Source organism: Ammospiza nelsoni, chromosome 11 (genome assembly GCF_027579445.1).
Source record: "Ammospiza nelsoni isolate bAmmNel1 chromosome 11, bAmmNel1.pri, whole genome shotgun sequence".
Taxonomy (NCBI): domain Eukaryota; kingdom Metazoa; phylum Chordata; class Aves; order Passeriformes; family Passerellidae; genus Ammospiza; species Ammospiza nelsoni.
This window is the reverse complement of record NC_080643.1, coordinates 19,263,862-19,286,549: the sequence shown is the minus strand read 5'-3', so window position 1 is coordinate 19,286,549 and position 22,688 is coordinate 19,263,862. Positions and strand designations below refer to the sequence as shown.

Here is a 22,688-nt window from a genome sequence, read left to right as displayed (position 1 = left end):
GCTGCACCAGCAGTCCCAGAGCCTGGCAGGACACAGGATTTTGCTATAGGCCACTCTGGGAAATAATTACTGTGCAATTTGTTCCCTCAGATGCAGCCAAGAGCACTCAGCTCAAAAATGCTCCACACTCAGAGCTACAGAGAGAGGAGCTGGCACAACAGGGCCAGGCAGCAGCCAGTCAGCCCTGCAGTTACACACTGCAGTTCTTGCATTTATTCCTTTTCTGTGTTGGCTGGCAGAGATCAGCCCTGTCTATAAACTTGCCTTTTACATCATGATGTTGGTCATACTCCTTTGAACATGAATGTAATTACAATCCTGTTTTTTTCCCATTCTTTCCATGTATTCTTCTTTTGCATTTCTGTTACCATCACTCTGTCCCTGATCTGCCTTTACCCTTGTGTCTTCTTTTATCTTATAGACTCATACAGTGAGAGAAGGATCTATCATTGGTATCACCAAGACCTCAGACTGTGTCAGGCCATAAGAATCAGCTGGTTTTTTCCCTGCTTAAATCTAGTTTGGTTATCTCCAGTACACAGTTAAGCAAATCTACAACAAGACATTATAAGCCATAAAGACATTGTTTGCTGCTTTCTTACAAAGCAGAGAAAGCTGCACTGCTGCCAGGAAGAGAGAAGAATGTGTTTGTGATGTTAGTTGTCTGCTTGCTACCAATAATTGAGCTTTTGATTTATTCTGGGTTTTTGTTGTTTTTCTTTTTAGTTTTAATTTGGCAGCTATGCTTTCCACTTTTTCAATTTTTTTATTTTTTTTTTTGATCACTTCATCAAGTAACACAAAGTTTATCTCTACAATTTAGAGCTTTAATTGCTCTGGAATGGATTATTCACAATAGATTGCAATATATAAATACTGAGAGCATCCAGAAATGCTGAACAGACCCAGACCTGGCTGTTCAAAAGTCTGTTCCTTAGACTGAAATTCTGCAGGGTTGCAGACCTGGCTGTTCAATACTGTGTTCCTTAGACAGAAAATCTCCAGGGCTGCAGATGCCCACCTTCAAATGCCATTAATTCAGACCTATTAGTCATCCATAAGACTTTGACCAGGCTCTACCTTGCCTCTTGTCCCAGGATTCACAAGCCAAGAGCAGTAGGGGATGCAGAGCTTCAAACCCTACAGGCATGGCTGTCTATGATCACAATCTTTGGCTACACGAGGGCATCATCACAATCCTTTGAGCTAGAATAAAACAGACATCAGGTTGTAAATAAGTTTTAATAAAAAATGTTTCAACAAGGTTTTTTACAGTAGCTGCTGGAATATCCAGCATTTAAGCAATTCATCCAGGCACAGTTACAAACCACAAAAAAGGTAACAGATTTTAGACACTGCAAGTGTTTTAGAAAGAATCAAATCTGCTCCAAAGTCACTCCTAAGATCTGCCTTCAAGGCCCCTCTAGACAGGTTCCAGGTTGTTCTGGTAAATGAAGCAGGTGTAATAGTGTGAGTTACTTCTCAGCTCAACAATAGCCAGCATGAGAAGCTGTGCACACTCACAGCCAGGACAGAGCAGACAGGATGGCAGGAACACCATGGGTTTTCTTCCAGGATTTAGGAGCTCACTGGGTGTGCTTCTATCTGCAGGAGGCCCCACAGCACAGACCCTTTCCCAAGCTGAAAGCACTGAAGGCAGCTGTTACATGCACAGACAAGTTCACCAAGGTTTGACCCTTTCCAGCACTGGAGCACAAGTCATCCTAGTGGAGAAACCAGAGTGATGGTCCTCCTGCACACCACACTGTAACCCCAGCAGTCTGCTCCACATCCAAGGGAACTTGCAGAGCTAAAACCCACTGCTACCAGAACTGAGGAGCCTGCTGCTCTCAGAGGGATCACACACTGACCAGGCACTGTGCACTGTTACAATCCCAGCAGGGTCTTTGCCTCCTCACTCTGTGCCAGCAGGGTTTCACTGGCGTACTTCTGCAGCAGCTCCATCTTCTTCCTTCGTACAAGAGCTTCCTCAATCTGCAGAGACAAAACCAGGGTGGATTCAGCTCAGCTGGGATGCTGAGACCCCAGATGCTCAGCTATACCACAACACCTCCCAGTTTATGGAATACTTAGGGAGGTTTTGGAAATTCACAGGTGAAAAGGGTTATAGCATTTGCAAGGGGATTAAACAGCTGCAGAGTCAAGTCCCAGAAATCACAAATTTAGGGCACTGTCACTGATGACCTGATGTAAAGGAAAATGTGTCTTGCAAAAGCCAGTGTGCATCTCTGCAGCTGAGTGCTGTTCTGCCTTACCTCTTGTTGAGTTGGCACTGGAACATGTGCAATAAACTTCTGTTGGCCGTCTTCACCTTCTCTCTCCTTGCCACCTTCCTCATCAGACTGAAAAGTGAAAAAATCACATCAAGGTTATTTTCTATAGAGGTCATAAAAACCCTTTTTCATTTGCTTTGCCAGAAGGAGCAACACATGATCAACACTATAAACACAGGAATGACTGAAGAGGAGCCAGCACCAAAAGAACACAAGGATCAGATGCAGACCCTGCTCCTGGACATTTTCAGCATTACTGCTTCCATTTCTCATAAGGCCTTTGCTCTGCTGTGGCATGGCCATGAATGTAAAGCTGCATTTCCTCCCCTTCCATAACTCTGGCTGCCACAGCAAAGCTGTGAACAGAAGATGAGCCAGCTAAGCAGCAAGTGCTTTAAAAATATGGGTACCACTTCCCTGAACAGCTCTGTACTGCTCTGGTCCCTCACCTAAGAGCTGGGCTCATGAACCATGGGATCATACAAGTAAAACAGGTACTGGAGGAGCCACCAGATCCATCTGATGGATTGTCACAGACATCTTTTATGATAAATCCTTTCCTTAGGATTTTTCCTCCTGAGAAGCTGGGAGGCCTCAGGAACCTGCTGCTGTGGAATGCAACAGGTGCATCTGTGATTGGTCTCGTGGTTGTTTCTAATTAATGGCCAATCACAGTCAGCTGGCTTGGACAGAGAGTCTGACACAGAGCCTTTGTTATCATTTTTTCTTTTTCTATTCTTAGCCAGTCTTCTGATGAAATCCTTTCTTCTATTCTTTTAGTATAGTTTTAATATAATATATATCATAAAATAATAAATCAGCCTTCTGAAACATGGAGTCAGATCCTGGTCTCTTCCCTCATCCTGGCACCCCTGTGAACACCGTCACAACGGATTCCTCCTTTTTATTCTTGTGCTTAACCCACCTAGATACAGACTGAGAAATGGGACCTTGTTTTCAGTACCCTCCTCCAGATCTCACTGGGAGCAGATCTCATGTCAGAAGAAACAGCCATGTCACAGCAGTGACAGCAGCACTGGCTGCACCATCATCCAAGTGCAAACAAGGCCCTGCACCCCCTGAGTTTTCACACAGTGGCAGTGTGACATTATCCTGTCCCCAAAGCTGCTTGTGCTGTTGCTGAGGCAGGTTGTGCTCAGGAGCCAGACTGAGCAGTGTTACCAACACACCACTGACAATAACAGTGCCACTGAAATCACTGAAATCACAGCAAGGTGTTTCTCACTGCAGTGAAAGTCTGTCCTCACCTGCCAGCCCCCAGCACTCCCTAAGCCTGGGCCAAGAGCACTCCCCTGCTTCTGATTCTGAGGTGGGGAGAGGGCCAGGACAGGAGCAGACAGGTCCTTGCCAGAGTAATGCCATGTCCAGGAAGGAAGCACAGAAGACACATGGAAAGTCACATCACCTGAGCCACCCCTACCTCTTCCTCATGGACAGCATAGATGTTTTCTTCCTCCTCCTCCTCGCCTCTTGCAAGTCGTGCTTCTCTCTCCATCTTCCATTTTTCCACTGCTTCTGCTATAACTGGGGAGCAAAGGAAAATGGCAAGTGTGGCTGAGAGCCAGCCAGAGCAGCATGGTCTTATTGCCAGAGCTCTTCCAATGGACTTAAACTCCTTGCCTAAATCCTCTACATCAGAAAAAAAAGGTGCCTTGACCTCAGAGTCCATCAGCTGCCCTTGCTGGCTGCTCTGTGCAGGTTTGGAATCTCACATACCTTTCTTCTCATGCTCCTGCTCCAGGGGCTCCAGGATCCCATCATCCTCATCCCTGTAGCCATAGTACTCAGCATCAATGTCCTTCATCAGCTCAGCCCGAGTCTTCCGTGGGGGTGGCAGGGCTGCAAGGACACCACTGTCACCCACAGGTCACCTCCATCACCTGCTGAGTGTCCCCAGGTGTCCCCAACCCCACAGCACCACAGCTGCCTGGTGCCAGCCAACACCCAGCACGATGGAGCTGCTCCAGCACTGGTGTCACCCTGAGGCCTGCACAAACCAGTCCCAGAGCATGACCCAATGGTTCCCCCACACCCTGGAGTATTTCCCACTTTCCCAATTTGTCTCTGCCTCACTTTCAGGCCCAAGCAATTCCCACTCATTCCATGACAAAGTTTCATCCCCTTACCTCCAGTTTTTCATTATGAAAATTCAATCCTGCTTCTAAAATTATGTTCAACCCAACTTTCCCTTCTTCTAGTCCTGAACTCTGAGTACCATTTAAAACTTCTCAATGAAGTTTACTTCTTATGCTGGAAAGTTTCTATAGGCCATCAGTCCTTACCATATGGAATTCCCAGTAGGAACCAGTACTACATTTCCTTAATTGCAAACAGCCAAAGGCGCTCTAGCATTTAATTAGTTATGTGTGCTCAGTGTTTCACTAATGACCTAAGACGTTCAGAAATGCTGTCACCAGCACTCCCCACAAACTACAACAGCATTTTACTCAAGATATTATACTATACAGACCCATGTCTGGGAGGAGCTGCTCTTTACTTACGTTCCTTCTCAAAAAGTTCTCTTACTCCTGGCAGATCCTTTGCAGCCCCAAAGTATTTGTAGCCTCTGTTTCCTGGGACCTCTTTCCCTTCATGATCTAACATTTTTGGGCCAATCCTCTGGAAAATAAACAGAGTTCATAATTTAAAACTTTCTTCTAACACAGCCAAACATTTTAGGGGCTGAATAAAAATAACACTGCCAAGCCATTCACAGCTAACTAAATGTTACATATTTTTCTCAGCAGTCACTTGTAAGCAGAACCACCATTCCACACTTACAGCATAATCTGGTCCTCCCAGCTCCTTTATTCTGTATTCCCAGTGTCCCTTCTCCCTGAGGAGTTTGTTTATTTCATCATTCAGGTCCCGAATTCTGAATTCACCCAATCCAGCTGTAAGAGAGAAAAAAACCAATAAATCAGGTAGCTCAGAGAAACACCAGAGGAATTTCAGAATTTATGCAATGGAAACAGTACAGTTCCCGTGAAATGAGATTTTTACTGTAACTGCTTATGACTGTATATTCAAAAAATAAAACATAGTTAGATAAATCTTACCATTTTGGATCTGTGCCACTTTCTTGGAAATCTCCCCAATGATCTAGTCAAATAAGAACACAGAAATTAATTTCTCAATCAGTGGAGGGAACAAAGAAGACAGCAAGATTGTTTGAAAAGTGCATAGCAATAGGACAAGTAGCAATAAAACACAAGTTGAAACTGGAGAAATTCTGATTAAATTCAAGGGGAAAGAAGTCATTAGGAAGATAATCAAACACTGGAACAGCAGTCCCCAAAACCTGGAATCTAAATCCCTGGAGATGTTAAAGACTCAGCAACACATGGCCTTGCAGCAACCTGACATGGTAGGAGCTACTCTGAACACTGAGCTGTAAAATATTAGAAAATGTTCTGTGATTTAACTCTCAGGGTACTGCAAGTGTGGAAAACCCCTTGTAAGCAGGCTAAGCAGGAAGTGTAAAGTTCCACTTCCTACAGAATTAGAAAATCCCCAGGTTGGCATTACCTGTCTCCTCCATTTCTCAGCTTTGGGCAGCTCATTGCACTCTGAGGCAAGGAAAGGCCTTCGCTCCTGTAGACAGAACAGCACACACATCAAACCCAGCTGAGCACTGCATTTCACACAGGCTCTACTGCTCCATTAACGCCAAATTGTGCTGCCAAGCTCCAGGGCCTTCTGCTCCCATCGAGTTTTAGTAAGTGAAGAACAGTGATGATTTACAGCCCTGACAATTAAACTATCACAGACTACAAAAGCCTACTTAAATCCTTAAATCCACTTCATCCAAACCAAAATCTCTCACCCCATAATCCTCTCCAATACAACAAATGTTCCATTCAGGACATTTTCACCATTTTCAGCACACACCACCTTCTGAAGGTTAAGCTTTTCTCAACTGCTACTCCTAAACTACCTATTTTTTTTCCAGTTTATACAGAGCACCTTCTTCTCAAACTTCTTCACATTCCACTGGCTTGCTTACGCAAACTGATGCATCATCTTGCTTCTAGGGTTTTGTGTGCAGTTATTTTGTCCCTTTCCCCTCAGTTTTACCTTTTATTAAAGGGCTTTACCGTTTTATTAAAAGGTATTAAACCCCTTTTCACTGCATGATATGCAATACAAAACAGAAAAGTAAAAAAAGTTTGGAGAAACTCTAGTGGAGAATTTTCCTGGCTGTGTGAGTGTGAAATAGTCAGCTGAACTATTTTCCTTCTAAAGACAGGACACCTGGGCTCTGAACAAGGCCTGCCTTGAGCTACCAAACCTCCAGGGCTTTTACACCTCACCTTGACCTTTCCTTCCTCAAGCTGGGCTTGCCGAAACCTTGCCAAGGCCGTCCTGAAGAGAAGAAAGCAGATTTACTGTCACAAATCCATATTCCAGCAGGAACAAGCTTTGCTTTGGGTGGTTATTATGGACTCAATTAGTCTGTAGAAAACAAAGGCCTGAACACATTCACTGACCCCCTCCAGCTCTTCCAGCTAGCGACTTCTCAACACCCAAAATCCTCAGTGGTTCATTTCTCAAGTAAAGCAATGCTGACTGATCTGGCCTGGCATCTCTGTTCCCAAAATGGGAACTGCCTAAAACCACAAGGGTCCTTTACAGCACATTTCAGTGTACCTATCCCCCAGCCTGCAGGAGAACAAGTACATTGCTACAGGGTCTCTCCTGCACAGACCCACCCAGCACAGCTACAGGAACTCCACAGCACCAGGTACGTGTGTGCAGGTGCCCTCAAACTCCCACTGCCTGTGGGCCAGCACACGCACAACCGAGTACCCAGAAATATCATTAAACTGTCAGTGCTTTAAAAGAGGCAGAACAGCGAGTTCTGTGGGCCAGCCAGTCACAGATGTGTGTTCTACAGGCCAGCAGGTACAGGCGTGTGAGATCAGGTAGTCAGGGCCAGCAGCCACGGATGTGTGAGACCAGCTCTGAGGTGAGCCCGGGCTCGGTGGTGTCCCCGCTGCACTCACATGGCCTTCTCCGCGTTTCGAGCCTGCAAGACACAAACAGAGCGGCCTCAGGCACCCCGGGCCCTGGCCTGCTCCTCCAGCGCTCCCAGCTTCGGCCGGTCCCCTCCGAGCCCCGCAACGGGCAGTGGCACCAGGGGACAACAAAAGCTGATTGACCCCTCAGCCCCGCACTCACCATGGCTCCCCCGTGCCCTCAGTCCCACACTCCCCACGGTCCTGCCGTGCCCTCAGCCCCTCAGCCCCACACTCACCATGGTCCCGCCGTGCCCTCAGCCCCTGTCCCGCATTCCCCATGGTTCCCCCGTGCCCTCAGCCCCGCACTCACCATGGTTCCCCCGTGCCCTCAGCCCTGCACTCCCCACGGTCCCGCCGTGCCCTCAGCCCCGCACTCACCATGGTTCCCCCGTGCCCTCAGCCCTGCACTCCCCACGGTCCCGCCGTGCCCTCAGCCCCGCACTCACCATGGTTCCCCCGTGCCCTCAGCCCTGCACTCCCCACGGTCCCGCCGTGCCCTCAGCCCCGCACTCACCATGGCTCCCCCGCGCCCTCAGTCCCTGCCCCGCACTCACCATGGCTCCCCCGCGCCCTCAGCCCCGCACTCACCATGGCTCCCCCGTGCCCTCAGTCCCTGCCCCGCACTCACCATGGCTCCCCCGTGCCCTCAGTCCCTGCCCCGCACTCACCATGGCTCCCCCGTGCCCTCAGTCCCTGCCCCGCACTCACCATGGCTCCCCCGTGCCCTCAGTCCCTGCCCCGCACTCACCATGGCTCCTCCGTGCCCTCAGTCCCTGCCCCGCACTCACCATGGCTCCCCCGTGCCCTCAGTCCCTGCCCCGCACTCACCATGGTTCCCCCGTGCCCTCAGTCCCTGCCCCGCACTCACCATGGCTCCCCCGTGCCCTCAGTCCCTGCCCCGCACTCACCATGGCTCCCCCGTGCCCTCAGTCCCTGCCCCGCACTCACCATGGTTCCCCCGTGCCCTCAGTCCCTGCCCCGCACTCACCATGGTTCCCCCGTGCCCTCAGTCCCTGCCCCGCACTCACCATGGCTCCCCCGTGCCCTCAGTCCCTGCCCCGCACTCACCATGGCTCCCCCGTGCCCTCAGTCCCTGCCCCGCACTCACCATGGCTCCCCCGTGCCCTCAGTCCCTGCCCCGCACTCACCATGGCTCCCCCGTGCCCTCAGTCCCGGTCCCGCCGAACGCTCCGCGCACGCAGCAGCTCCAAGCCCCGGAACTGAACGCGGCCCCGCTCCCCACTGCGCCTGCGCACCCCGCTCGCGCAGGATTGGATGACCCCGCTTGGTGCATGCGCGCTGCTGGGATTGGGGGGCCGGGATGAGCAGGGAGGGCCCGGGTGTGGGGGGACCTTGGGGACACGGCAGTGACACCGCCGGCACGGCACCGACACCGACCACTGCTGCCCCGGGCTGCTCCCAGCCCCGCCCGGCCTGGCCTCAGACACTGCCGGGGGGGACACTGGGGACACCGCAGTGCCACCCCTGCCACGGCACCGACACCTCCCAGTGCCCCGGGCTGCTCCCAGCCCCGCCCGGCCTGCCCTGGGGCACTGCCAGGGATCCTGGGGCAGCCACAGCTGCTCTGGGCACTTGTGCCAGGGCCTGCCCACCCTCACATGCAAAGAAGCTCCTTCCAATACCTGATGTGAATTTCCCCTTTCCGTTTGTACCCACTGTCCCTTGTCTGGTCACTCAATTCCCGACGAACAGTCCTTCTCTGTAACCACTTCATGAGTTTGCCATAAGGAATGAGGAGAGGCCTCAGCATTAGTGAAAAAGATGAACATGAAACATAGGAAGAATTGATTTTTCCCATGTCCCACAATGTATGAAATCACCCCTTGCTTTCCAGCTCCTGTGTTCTCTTGGGAAAATTGACTATGAACAGCAGCAACAACGTTCTCACAGAAAGATGATCAAGGAAGAGACATCTTTTGAAGTAATTTTCTCCTTCTGGAACTTACAGCCCAGTTTGTGTTCCTCAGCTTTTAAATCTTGTTCTGATTGTATAAAAGTATAGATTTTTTTAGAGGAAAACACCACTTTGTAGCTGTCATTGAAGTCCCAAAGACTTCCATGTCTTTGTAATCAGCTAAGTCCAAGCTTTACTGCTGTTTAACAAAGATAATTGTGTGCAAAGACTGAATTTCAACCTAGCAGGCTGAACCACCATGTGCTATCTGCACTACCCCAGGAGAACGCAGACATTTCACTGCTGCTTCCAAAATCACCAGGAATGCTCGCCTGACAGTAACTAATGACACCAGAGGGACAAGTGGCAGTGCCAATTCAGCTGTCTCCAGCACAGCTGCAGATGCCAGTCTGGCACTTGTCCTGCAGGACAGACAGCACAGCCCCCACAGCCCTTGGGACTGGAAAGGAAAACCTTTAGAGTGACAATTTGAGCATGAGTCCAGCACACTGCAGATTCCAGGGCAGCTGCCAGAGCTGAGCACAGGCAGCAGCTCAGACACTCCAGGCACAGCCCAGTCCTCACCCCAGGTGTGAGCAGCCCCTTCTGCAGCAGCCTCAGGGTGAAGCCCTGCCCAGCCCAGAGCCCTGCACGCTGACTTTACCGAGGGCATGTGAAGAGCCTCTTTATCAGCTCCTTTCTGGTCACTGACCCCTGTGAACCAGCACAGGGCCAGGCCAAGTGCAGAGGCCTTAGGTTCTCAGTGCCACTATGGCAGCTCAAACACCACTCTGACCTACTCAGAGTTTGGAACTGCACCTCCAGCAACCTCTCCTTCAGTGGTTTTTCCATTAAATGCTTGAAGTGCCTTAGCACTGCTGTATTCAGCCCCCATCCAGCCCCACTCCCATGAACATGTGCAGACAGGACCTCAACATGAGACAGCAGAAAAGAAAAGGCCAAGCTGAACCTCCACATACCCCTTTTAATATGTTGTTTTGCACTGTGTACAGGAAAACCAAAAATAAACAAAAGGAACTTTAGCCAAACTCCCCTTCCTCCTCCAGCTTTATTGATAGTTAAAATTACATTTTCTATGTTCTAGGACTTCAATTGCTCTTACCATCTTACTTTAAAAACCGATTACAAGCAAATGAAACTCAGTTGTCTAAGTGATATAGTATACAAAAATAACATCTTGATTTCTGTGAAAATGCATTTATTTGCAACTCCTGAATAGCTCCAAATTGTTTATGCTATGAGCACTGATGTCTGGGTTTCAGATTGACTTTGAGATATTTATTCAAAAGCTTCCCATTGCGTTCTGTATCTCCAACATTAACATTCACTGACTGAATTACAGTTACTTTTAGATTTATTTCAGATTTCTCTCTCTCTCTCATGGCCATCAACAGGCATGTGCATCTTGTTTGTTTACTCCCACTCAGCTATATGCTCTAGGTAGGGCCTGATGCAGATATCACTTGGTGTTAACAGCTACTGAGGTCAGACAATCCAAGGCCATTGTAATAAAATAAAAGTTATGAGGAAGTTTAGACACTTCCAGAATTTCATTCCTCCTGCATAGGATCACTTCCCTGTAACCCAGAGAGGGTTTTTGCTGGTCTGACTCAACTCTTCCCACTCATCAATCCCTATTCACCAGTGGCACGGAAAGGGGGTTCTTTAACAAAGCATTATACATAACACCTCTACCAAACTAAACATAAACATTTTTGTAGTTAAATGCAGAAAGTTGATTTTTCCACCCCTTTCCTCCTTTTACACGGCAAGTAAAGCTCACTGGCCTGGGAGTAGCCTCTATCTGCCAACCTTTGGCCAGTGAAGAGGATTCAGAGAAAAATAATACAACCATCAATCAGAAAAAGGAGGGGCGACAAAGGAAAATAATTAGGCTGTAGCTTCAATTGTGCATTCCCGTGCAAGGTGCCCTGACTCGCCGCAGCGGTAGCAGTTGACTTCGCTGGTCTTGCTGCAGTTGATGGCTACATGGCCAGTTTCACCACACCTGCAAAAGCAAAGGTTCTGTCAGAGCAGCCACGACACCCACAGGAGCAATCCTGCTCTGCCCAGGACATTGTCTACTTCAGCTTCATGCAAGCCTAGTCCTGCATTCAGGGCTTCTGTTCTACAATTCTCTGACATGAAGCAAGTTTGTCCTCAGCAGAGCCATCAACTGCTCCCAAATGATCAACTCCCATTAATCAATTACTGAATGTGCCACAATCACTGCACATCAGCTTGCTGTGTTGGCAGGGTTTTTCCCAATTGTGTCCTGGGCTTTGCCTGTTCCCAATGCTTATGCCTGCAGTTTAGCCTTGCTTTGAGAATAATTAGTTTTAACTCAAATACACCATGTTCTCTCTCCTTCCTCCACAGAAGGGAATGTTGGTGGGGGTGAAGAATACTGCTCTCAGGAACTTGCTGTTTCTGGTATATGCTGCATTCAAAAACCAGACAACACTCTGAAGAAGATGGCATTTCAAACCAATTTAACACCCACTTCTATTCACTGTTCCCATAAGCAAAGCATCCTCAGTGTGCTCCTGCAGGGGCTGGCTGTGCCAGTCAGCTGGGCAGTACAGCTGGGGTTTGTTAGCTCTGGCAGAAGACACAGGGTGCCTACCTCTGCTACAGCCAAGTGCCTCCTGCCACCTTCTGCAACAGGACTCAACCCTTTCTGCACAGCTCCAGTGACTGAGCACCTGCACTGGGTGGTCATCTAGAGATACAGCATGGAATCTGTACTCCACCTTGCTAACAGGTATTTAAGTCTTAGCTCTGAACAACAGTGGGACACAGAACACATCCAGCCCAAGAGGTGCATCCCACAGCTGCCTCCTGTCAGTCCTTACCTATAGCATTTCACTTTGGTGCAGTCTTTTTGAATGTGCCCAAACTCTCCACAAGAATAGCACTTCTGCTCGTCTGCGTGGTCGCAGTCGCGGGCCAGGTGGCCGGGCTTGCCACAGTTGTAGCAGCACTGCTCCCTCTCCCTCTTGGGCTCCTTGCAGTCCTTCGCAATGTGGCCACCTCTACCGCAGTTATAGCAGGCTTCCACAATAAGAAAAACACACCAAACAAGACTATAAAACCTTGGTAGCATGAGGGGCAGCGTGCTGTGAACGGGGCACGTGCACTGCTTGCTCCCAGGGAAGCCCAGCACCCTTCTCCTCAGCCCCAGAGCCCTGCCTGTGGCACTGAAGAGGAGGAATATTTAGTGATACTTACCATCCTCCTGAAGGTCACAGTCCTTGGCAAGATGGCCAGACTCACCACAGCGGTAACAGATATCCGGCAGAGACGAGGACATGAACTGGAAGCCTGCTTGAAAAGGGTAAAAGAAAATGAATAGAAGTAAGTATTACATTTAGAATGCTTTTAAGAATCAATCACAAACTGAATTGACAAGTTTGCTTCCCTCTCAGAGCCCCTAGCCAAACTTAGGTACAGGCAAGTTTCCCTGGTTCTTATTACCAATGAGATTCTGAGCTTCTTCACTGGGGTCTGGCAGAGGCTGGCACTGCACAGAGCAGCAGCTGGAGCTCTGCTGTGCACAGAAACACAGAGCCCAGCCCCTGCACTCACCTCTGCCACGGCTCCTCATGCCACGGCCACGGCCCATCCCAGTGGGGCACTCCCGGGCCCAGTGCCCAGTACGGCCACACTTGAAGCACTCGTTGCTGCTCATGGCTGCAGATCACCTGTCTGAACAAGAAGGACATTTCTGAGCACCTCCTGCTCCCCCAGCCCAAGGCTACGTTAAAATGAGACATTCAGAGGCTTCCCAGCCCCTCAGCAAAGGCACTGCAAACCATACAGGACTCCCAGCTAAGTCAGTACTTTCCTGTACAGTATCTGATCATGATCACTGAAACCACTGCAGAGGATACAAGTTTGCCTCCACTTTGTTTTGAGTAAGACAGCTTTGAACAAACAATTTGCTAGGTAACTTTTCCTCTAAGTATTTTGTAGCCACCCTTTACTGCAAGAAATTCCAAAATATTCAGGGAGAGGGAAAAAGAGAAGGAAATCCCTTTAACTATTGTGTAGCAGCCTTAATATCATAATCCCTTTCAGTAAAGCACCTTCTTACTTGTTGCTCAGAGTTAAAACTCAAAAGCCAGAAACTTAATCTCTACAAGTTATTTCCTCTTGGTAGTTGTTACATTTTCTCTCGAAGGATCTGCCTGGCAGCTACTGCCTTTACTACTGACTGGAAGCCAAGAATGGGCAGGATTAAACCTAAAGCATTCAAAAGCCCTTTAGCTTCACATTTGAAGACTTTAGGTCTTTTCTGACCTAAACAGCAGTTTAACTCTGAAAAGCAAAACTACAACTTGTAATCAACCTTTAGCTCAGGATGCATATTCCACTCCAGGTATACACAAAAGAAAATGTTTTAAGATGTTAAGACAACAGATAGTTGCTAACTATGGAGAAGGCTAACTGGGCAAAACATCCCTAGAATGCTCTGGAAGCATCAGACAGGCAGTTCTGAGAGCCCAGACTGGGAATGGAGCATGAGCAGAGTCAGCCTGCACAGCCCCCAATGGACAGGGCAGGTCCCAGACTGTGCTCACACTGCCTCACCTCCCCTGAGCTGCAGGACACTCACACAACACCTCCAGAGCCAGAAAAGAACAAGGAAGTTACACATTTAAACTCTTTTTTAAAACGTGCTTGAAGACAAGTTTAAAGTACACTGGTTTAAAAATATGCATGTCAAGCTTAGTTTTGATGAAGTCTCCTGAAGTTTTAATACCTCACATACCCTCTCCCTACTCTTTATTCTTTACCCAACAGAAGCAGAATCATTGTCTGGCATCTTTCACGGTTTACCTGTTTCCCCTTCAAGGTAATCCCCCTGTAACCCTGCAGTTTATTCATGGTACAGAATGATTCCCCTCCTCCCAGACCTCCAGCATCCCAGATTACAGGAACTCCCACAAGCTGAGTCTTGAAGAAAGCCACTACAGGAGCTTTCTTCACTCCAGCAGGAACCAGAATTAGCTCTTAAATATAGAGTGTGCATCTAAACACAAACTGCCATTTAGCTATTTCTGAAGTATTTAGTGTGGCTTTTTATCCACTCCTCCCTCAAAACTGTTCCTCTCTCTGATGGTCTTCTGCACAGGAATGGTTATTCCAACCACAGTAAATGGTGAGAATTAAAAATACAAGTGGTCCATACTCTAGCATGTCATCTCTGTAACCCCACATCTAACTGCCAGCTGGACCAGAGGACGGATTTTGCCTTCAAAATGAAAGATGTCCTGGTTAGGGTTAGGAGTGAAAAGCTGCAAGAAGACCATAGACACAACTAAACAAAGTTAAAACTGGCTGTTGGAGCACTTAGAGAGATTCACTCGATTTCACACACAACTCAGCGTTGAGGATTTGCAGCGCCCCCTGAGGGCAGCCCGGCTGAGCCCTGCCCGCTGTGGCACTGCCGCCCTTTGTTTATCCCTGCCTGCATAGCAACCGTGTTGACACTGCAGAACAGGAAAACACAGCACGGCAACTGCAGCAGCGGGGCTCAGGCACACAGTGATGCTGCTGCTCATCTGCAACAGGGCCAAGATGGGGTCTCTGAATTTTAAATACATATATCCTTCATTACAACAGTCCTCACATTAAAGCATTATCAAATTGCAACACAAAATCTATTAAAAAGAGCAAAACAGTAGGCACCAGCTGTAAGAGACCTGCAGCACAAGTGAAGAGGCTTCACTGCCAAGCGTGAATCCAAGACTCCAGCAGGAGCTGACAGGACTGGGAGCTGCTGGCAGTGCCCCACAGGAAGCACTGACAGACCCAGCCAGGTTAACACAGGGCAAAAGATAAATGTGTGACAGGTGAGCCAGAGTGCTCCAGATACACACTGGGGCTTTCACACCGAGATTAATGGCAGCCTACAGCCAGTCTGTCCCTCTGCCAGTGCCGGTCAGCAGTGCAGGAGGGACAAGAGCTCACTCCTCACTGCCCCAAAGTTCTACATCTGATTCAGAGGTTTTTCCTTTTTAACTGCCCCTTCAAAGGGAAAACCTCAAGTTTCTCTGTCTCTGCTATACAGCAAATTGGTAAAGATTACACAAACTAAAGCAGAAATCCAAAGTCAAACACCACTCTCTGTGCAAGGATCCTTCCAGACTGAGATTCATTTAAACACCTCTATCTTCAGAGCTCCTGTGCCCACCCTGAGCTCACAGCAGTGCAAGGTTACAGCTGCCATACAAATGTGATTACAGGCATGCTGCCTCATCCTCAGAGCCCTTAAACACATCCAAAGGGTTTGCCTGCAGTTTGTCTCCACTGTATTTCCATGTTAAACTTCTGCATCCTCCTGTAAAGGGTCTGGAACTGCAAATGGATTTACCAGTGAGAGGTGGCTGCAGCTGACACTGCTTTTATCTGCCTGCATCCAACCAAGCCTCACAGGACAGAACTGCCCAGCAGTGTGAACTGCAGTAATTCAGTTTTCAGAGAAAGCCAAGAGCCACCTTCAAGGAGCAGCATCCAGAAAAGGCTGGTTCAGAAGACAAGCCCTTAAATGGAGAGCCTCCAAGCACTCTGGACACCATTACAGTTTTCAGTTACTTCCAAGAGAAAAAAATGAGCACAGTAAAACCACCCAAGTTCAAACACTTCTCTGTTAGTCAATACCCCTCCATTCTGTCATGACAGGCAAGTTTCCAGCAGTTCCTTTATCTATCAAGGCCACCTTAAGTAAGCCTGCTGTAAGAGAGCTACCTAAGTCTTCTTGGAAAGTTTTCAGTCCCAGCTCTCACTGTTTTGCAGAGCTCAGATGTGTTACACAAAGCAGCCTGTCCTGTCTGTCCATGTGTCATCGTCCCCTCCCTTCTTACATAGCAGAACCAGATTTTTACCTCACCAGGGCAGGAAAAGTGGTAATGGAAAAGAAATTACAACTTCAGCCTCATCTGGCATTTCTGAGACAGGTCAAATTCTGCAACATACAGCAAGGCACTGCCTCCTGGATTAGCTCCCAAAACTCCCCCAGAAACTCAGGTCTAGTTGTGCTTTCTCACCTCAAACCTTGCCTTTCTAGAGAAGGCAGAAAGCAGTTATTTAACTCCTCCTAAAGACCTCTGAAACTGCAGCTGGAAGCTGAAACATTATTAACAGTGAATTTTATACCTTGTTCTGTGTGGTGGCCATACAGGGACTGATGACAGAGATCCCTGTGGCACCACAGCACTTTCCTAGGACACAGCTTAAGTTTTTCAGTGCAACTTGAGCACCAAACTTTAAGTGGAAGTTTCTTGATAATTCTCCTAGTTGTAGGAGACACCTCAGACACAAGAAGTTTCCTGTCTCATAATCTGTTTTTCTGTGGCTTTGCAGTTAATACATATTCAAGACTCTCAGAACAGGAGAGGTGCTATTAATCTCCAGCCTTCAAGCATGAGATTCAGCAATACTCAGCTCTGTTTTAGCAGCCCCTTCAGACCTGATGATGTAAAACACTGCCACAAAGCTCCACTGTAACACTCCTCATTTTATATGGCTTTTAACCTAGATGCCCTCCAAATTGTTTTAACAAACTAAAATACAACTAACTTGGGCTCTTCATAGTGAAAAGGAAGCTGAGCTGCACCTCTGGGATTACTCAGGATCCAACAGAACAGGGGCAATTCTCTTCACTCCTCTTCAGTGCCTCGTGTGCCCTACAAACAGCACCTGCAATCAGCAGGACTTCACTCCTTCAGTCACAGAGCAGAGACAGCCCCTGCTCCAGCACAGGCACCCTTGGGAAATCAGCAGGGCCCTCCCAGGCTGCTGTGAGCAACCCACAGCACCACACCTGAGCTGGACAAGGCAGAGCCAGGTGATGAAACCCCAAGGTGACAGGAATCACAGCCCTGCTGTCCTCTGGAGCACTGAATAGGCAGAAAGGCCTGCTAATCACAAGCTAGCATTCCGTTTCAAAAGAGAAGTCAAGGCATGACTCATTTTACAAGAAATACCACCTGGAGTTTTTATTTCCTATGCAACGCGTTGTAAGAATTCCTGGACACATCACTGTGACCAAAGCCATCGTAGTTAGCAGTTTATTTCCACACTGTAACCTGAAAAGCTGCAACAGCAAAGGGATGCTCCTGTCTCCCTCTTCTGCTCTCACTAAAACAAGATACAAAATTAAGTATTCTGATCAGTAGGTAGTAACACCCCAATTCTGGAATAAACTAGTCTGAAAGCTCAAGGAAACCTGCCGATGTGAAAAGCTAATCCCTCTGCTCCATTCAGGACCCCTCAGTTCATGTCACAGCCAGGCTGAGCCAGGACTGCTGAACATTAACTGAGACTCAAGAGGGGACAGAAACCAGGCCAAAAGGACATCATGACTCCACTTAGACAAGTAATTCTGAGATATCTCTGTTGACACAAACAAGAAAGAGAACAAAAGTTCATCAAGGAGTGACTCACTAGCACTTTCTACCTATCCATACTAGTTAATATGGAAAGGGCTAGACCCTATTGAACAAATATGCACATTTTACCATCTTCCCCTTTAATTTTTATGTCTATCTGTATGAAATTCTAAATTTAAACACCACGAGCAACATGTGAGACTTTAAACATAACATCCAGCCCAGACATTAACAAAGTTAGTTGAAATGGTAGGTTAAACCTGTAACTCTCAGGACTGTTGCACAGCTCTAGTGAACCTATTCAACCTTTTCCCTTTGAGGACGGATGCAGGATTGCTACTCCAGGCAAGTGTGCACTGAAGAAGGAAACGCGGGCTGGGCAACCCCAATGCTGCGTGGCGATGGGATCACGTTGAGCGCGCACAGGAAACCAGAACTCACTATTAAATTTAATAAACGCTGTGACAATGCCGGCTCCTCAATGACTAACAGCGGTTACTTGAGAACCACGCCAGACAGGAACTCGAATAAAAGGCCGCCCCGCAGCCCGCGATCTGCAGATGGCACGGACTATTTTCCTATCCATTTATAGGTCACATTTGGATTTAGAGCAGGCCACCATCCGTGCCTGTGGCAGGAGCGAACAGTTGCGACACCTCGACCCTCCGCTCTCCGGCAGCGCCCCACACGTGGGCAACCACGTGGTGCGCGGGCCGCGGCCCCGCCGACGGGACTTCAGCGGGGATTCAAAATTGTATTAAAAAAAAAAAAAAAAAAAAAAAAGAAAAATAATTTAGCGAAGAAAATATTTCATTCCATCCCGTTCTCCGCAGCCCCCAAACTCATAGGACGATCTTTCCCCAAACTCGCTGGCTCACGGGCGGCCCGGCCGGGCCCCTCTCCCCACGGCCAGGCGGCCACGTGCAGCGCTGCCCCGGCCCCGCCGCCCGCCACCCCCGGCTCCCAGACCGAGCGTGAGGCGCCTGCGGGCCGCGCCCGGGCCGAGCGGAGCGGCTCCCCCCGCGCCCAGCGCCCCGGCCTCCCTCCCCCGAGCGGCGCAGGCTCCCCGGGCGCTCCCGGAACCCAGACCTGACTCACCCGCCGCCGCCCGCCGCCCGCCGCCCTCTCCCGGCCCGCGGCCCTCACGGCTCTAGCGGCCCTCACGGCCTGCCCAGTGCGCCGCAGGGCCGGGAATGGCGCCGGCGCCCGCCCGGCCGGACTTTCCCGCGCGCTAGGCCGGAGTGCGCCAGCGCCATCGCCGTCCCGCGCGGTGCTCTCGCTGCCGCCTCGGGGCGCCGCGGGACCCCCGGGCGCTCCCCTGCGGTTCCCTCGCGACCCCCGGCGGTACCTGCGGTCCGGTTCCCCGCGGCCGCGGCCCCCGCACGACTCAGCTCCGCTCGCCCGCTCGGCCCCACCGGTCCCGCTGCCTGCGCCACACGCGGTGTGCACACGGCCCGTCGGCTCACCCCGCCCCGCCGCTGTGCGCACGGCTCGCCGGAGCCCGCTCGGCCAATGGGAGCAGAGCGGCGCTGCGGAGCGGCCAATGGGAGCGGCGGACGGGGACACCCAACCGTGGCGGCCGGAGGGTGGGCGGGGCGCGCGTCCCGCGCGCTGGCCGGGGGCGGGCGGGGAGGCCATGGCGGCGCTCGGTGCGCGCTGTGTCCCCGTGACTCACCGCCCGCTTCTCCCCGCGCCGCGCACAGCGCAGCCCCGGCGCAGCGCAGCCCCGGCAGTGGCGGTGGCGCATACACTCAAGTAGCTGGCGGGAGCGTTGGAGGCCTTGCCCGTCTCACTCCCTGCCTGTCTGCCCGGTCTGGCCTAGTCACTCCGCTCCGCGCGGCGACTCCATGTTGTACCGGGGAGCCGCACCGAGTCCCGTCCCGAGCCGGGCAGCCCAAGGCCTCCAGCGGGAAACCCCGCGCGCCCCAGCGAGACCTGCCCGACACTTGCCGCCTCCCCGTCCCCCGGCAGACTCCCCTAGCTGGGACTCCTTCAAACTTCCGTCCCGCTGCCCGGACACCGCCAGGCGCCGGTGCCGCGCTCGGCAGAGCCCGCGGGGCTGGAGGGGCCCTGGGGGGGCGGCTCGGGGCCGAGGGCAGCGGGCAGCGGCCGCATCCCGCCCTCAGCCGGCCCTCAGGCGCCGCCGCCATCTTGGCGGGGCGCGGGCGCTGCCGCGGCGCAGGAAATGGAGGACGCGGGGCCGGGAGGGCTCCGGGGCTCCCTCAGCGCTGAGGGCTCCGCTCGGGCACCGCCACAGCCCAGACACTGCGGGGGAAAGTTCTTCGAGTCGCTGAGCAGGATTTGCTCTCAGCCTCTATGCCTACGCAAAGCTCAGAAGTAACGTTAGCGCTTAGTTCAGCGTTCTGAGGATGTTTCACATAAATCATCTCCCTTTTGCCGGGGAACTTTATAAATTATTTTAGGCTAGTTATTGCCCCAAACTGCACTCCTGCGTGGATAGTGCATCAAGTACAACGCACCAGCGTTACCCACAATTTGTCATCATTTTGTTTAAATGTCTTTCCCTTCCTGCTCGTCAGGTACAAGAAACCCCCACCGAGCCCCGGGCTCAGGGATGAAACGTGTGAGAGGCAGATCTGGAGACGCTTTGGATTGACCTTTCCTCAAGCTGTAAATCTAATATTATAGCACTGTTAAGTTTCTTTAATTAGACTATGAGTAACAACGTGTGTCTCTTCCTCCCTGTTAAGTGCAGCTCATTTAAGATGGACTTGGGTTCATTTGTGTTTTGAGTGCTGTGCCTGTGTGGTGTGGTTTGTAACATGTATTTTCTACAGAACTAAGAACTAAACCCATCCCAAGTTTTGGAAAGGGATGAGCCTCAGTAAAACATCAGTGTTGCCAGCGGACTTTGAACTCATAATAACATTTTCCCCAGTAAAGCATTTCTTCCCATTAATTACTTTTTAAATCTCTACTGTCATAGTCCTAGTCCAGCATAATTTTCATGGCTTTTGGTTGCCTTGGATACATTACAATCCTGTTCACAAGTAGTCCCGCTTTTTGTTTCAATAGATCACTGCAGTTTTCAGGTGATAAAGGGAGGAAAAATATTGTGTGGAGTTAAGGAAGTGCTCAGAGCTTATAAACCATAATTTTTTTCACTGCATGAAAAAAAAACGAAGCAACAGATCAATGTCACAAAGGCTGAAGAAACAAATCTTATATCATAATTTTATTTTTTTTTCATAAAATCTTTACTTTTTTTGAAGTCATAAAATGTGGCTTCTCTCTGAGTCTTTGTAAGAGGATTCAGGAATTTCAGACTGACAAACCTCTTGTAATAACTTTTTCTTGTGTTTTGCTGGTTGTACTTCTGGGACTGTCCATGACCCCAGGAAACTCCAAGCTTAATCTTGGTGGCACCTGAGGAGTTACTGTCATAAAAAGTTTTTGTGATTGTACAGCTGATAAATTGCCCTGAGCAAATCAAAACTCTTTATCTAAAAGAACTTCAAATCATCCCCTGGACTCTCCCTTAGCTGAAGTGGAAGCAGGGTGCAGCAGTGAGTGGAAATGCTTTGCTCAAGAAGTGTTTCTGCTGGTGACACACCAATTAATCATCCTCCCTAAGTGCACTGCCTCACGTTCAGCTCCAGTGTTCTTACACAGGATATTTTTAGCTTGTTTCATTACAATGGAGGAAATTCTCCCCCAGCAGATAGTAAGAGAGTCTTTCAACAGCATTTAGTTTGTGTACTTGCCTCAAGAAGTAATTTGGCTTGCTGTATCTTCATAAAACTTGTAATTCTTGTTTTGCAAGTTTCTCTTTGATATTTAGGCCAGGGATAATCTTGCAGTTAGAGAACAAAAGTGAGGAGCATGGCATCTATTCCTGGCTCAGTGCTTCCTAGAGAAAACAAAGGAGACAGCAAACAAGGTGGAAGCACAAAGCCTTTGCATTTCTTGCACACAAGGAAAATGCAATTTTATGTCAGGTCAGTGTGTGCCCCAGAAACCCCAAGGCTCCAGAGCAATTTGTGAATAGCTGTGCTCAGAGGAGCTCCAGGCCCTCCCTGCTGAAGGCAGTCTGTTTTTTCAGCAATACATCTCTCCTAACACAGCCCTTGCAAGTACTGGACAAAGAGCCAGATCTTTTTAAGACCAAATAAAACAACAAATCCAAATTTGCAACCCATGTTGTTGCAGTTTTCCTCAGAGTGGTTGGAGCTGTGGGTAGAGAACTGATGCAGTTGCTGGCTGATTGTGTTTCTTTTTCTTGAGAGTGTGTCTGTGCTAAATTAGCTATATGCAGTCTTCTAGGGCAAAATGAGTCTGGTTGAGGAGAAGCAATCACACTGACTGATTCCAGATGCTTAGTCCATTTTGATTTGTTATAATTAGCTGATGAGATTTCCAATAATTTTTATTTTGTGCATATAATAACATAAGAGTGATGAGCTAGCTCATGACTGTTGCACTGATATCTACATTTAGAACCAGGCAAAAAGAACTTCCTTTGCTAACTGAGAGCTGCAGCTACACAATCATCTTTCTGTGTCTCTAAAGAGATTGAAGTCAGTTATTCAGGATAAAAGGCCACAAGGTACATGGTACAAGGGGGCCCTGCAGCACAGGTTGGTGTCCCAGGAGAACAGGAAGGTAAAAGTGCAGATGAAGTCACCATGAGGCCAACCTGACATAACCAGTGTGGAGAAAGTGTCTCAACCAAATATCCTCTGAAGCACATTCTGTGACATGGCAGGAACATGCAAACCTCCCTGTGCTGTTCTGTTATTTTTAAAACAACCTATGGGATAACCTGCTGGCTGCCAGCTGCTTGGGATGCTGGTTTTACCCTGTGCCCACCTTCCTTCCAGGGGTCATTTCCTTTGGTCACAGGGACAGCTCAGCCTGAGCCCAATGCTATGGCTGTTGAGCTGGCAACATGTTAAATAAAAATCCCAGCAGCGTTTGACGGTGTTTGTGGCACTGCAAAGACTATTCCTGAGGGTGGCTCTGACACCAAACACCCCCAAATATTTTAGGATAACCTCCA

At 49.4% G+C, this 22,688-nt stretch overlaps 2 protein-coding genes across 10 annotated transcripts; both read right to left on the bottom strand.

Moving 5' to 3' along the window:
• Positions 1-1,223: 1,223 nt before the first annotated feature.
• ISY1 (ISY1 splicing factor homolog) lies at positions 1,224-8,562 on the bottom strand. 2 transcript variants are annotated; one of them, XM_059480035.1, is made up of 11 exons: positions 8,485-8,562; positions 7,322-7,344; positions 6,629-6,680; positions 5,844-5,909; positions 5,375-5,417; positions 5,097-5,209; positions 4,817-4,934; positions 4,032-4,154; positions 3,736-3,839; positions 2,277-2,363; positions 1,224-1,995 (listed from the first exon to the last, which is right to left on the bottom strand). In XM_059480035.1, exons 1-11 carry the CDS (start codon positions 8,485-8,487, stop codon positions 1,888-1,890), a joined length of 840 nt encoding a protein of 279 aa, XP_059336018.1. In that variant the 5' UTR covers positions 8,488-8,562; the 3' UTR covers positions 1,224-1,887. The 2 variants fall into 2 exon arrangements, with proteins under 2 accessions (XP_059336018.1, XP_059336019.1); XM_059480036.1 differs by lacking the exon at positions 8,485-8,562 and adding an exon at positions 8,085-8,119.
• Positions 8,563-10,216: 1,654 nt separating this feature from the next.
• On the bottom strand, positions 10,217-19,135 carry CNBP (CCHC-type zinc finger nucleic acid binding protein). Of its 8 annotated transcripts, none has more exons than XM_059479785.1 (5): positions 19,017-19,135; positions 12,861-12,980; positions 12,504-12,599; positions 12,128-12,326; positions 10,217-11,280 (listed from the first exon to the last, which is right to left on the bottom strand). In XM_059479785.1, exons 2-5 carry the CDS (start codon positions 12,961-12,963, stop codon positions 11,163-11,165), a joined length of 516 nt encoding a protein of 171 aa, XP_059335768.1. In that variant the 5' UTR covers positions 12,964-12,980; positions 19,017-19,135; the 3' UTR covers positions 10,217-11,162. The 8 variants fall into 8 exon arrangements, with proteins under 8 accessions (XP_059335768.1, XP_059335766.1, XP_059335772.1 ...); XM_059479783.1 differs by having other exon boundaries at positions 12,128-12,330; positions 12,505-12,599; XM_059479789.1 differs by having other exon boundaries at positions 12,504-12,596.
• Between the last annotated feature and the right edge of the window lie 3,553 nt (positions 19,136-22,688).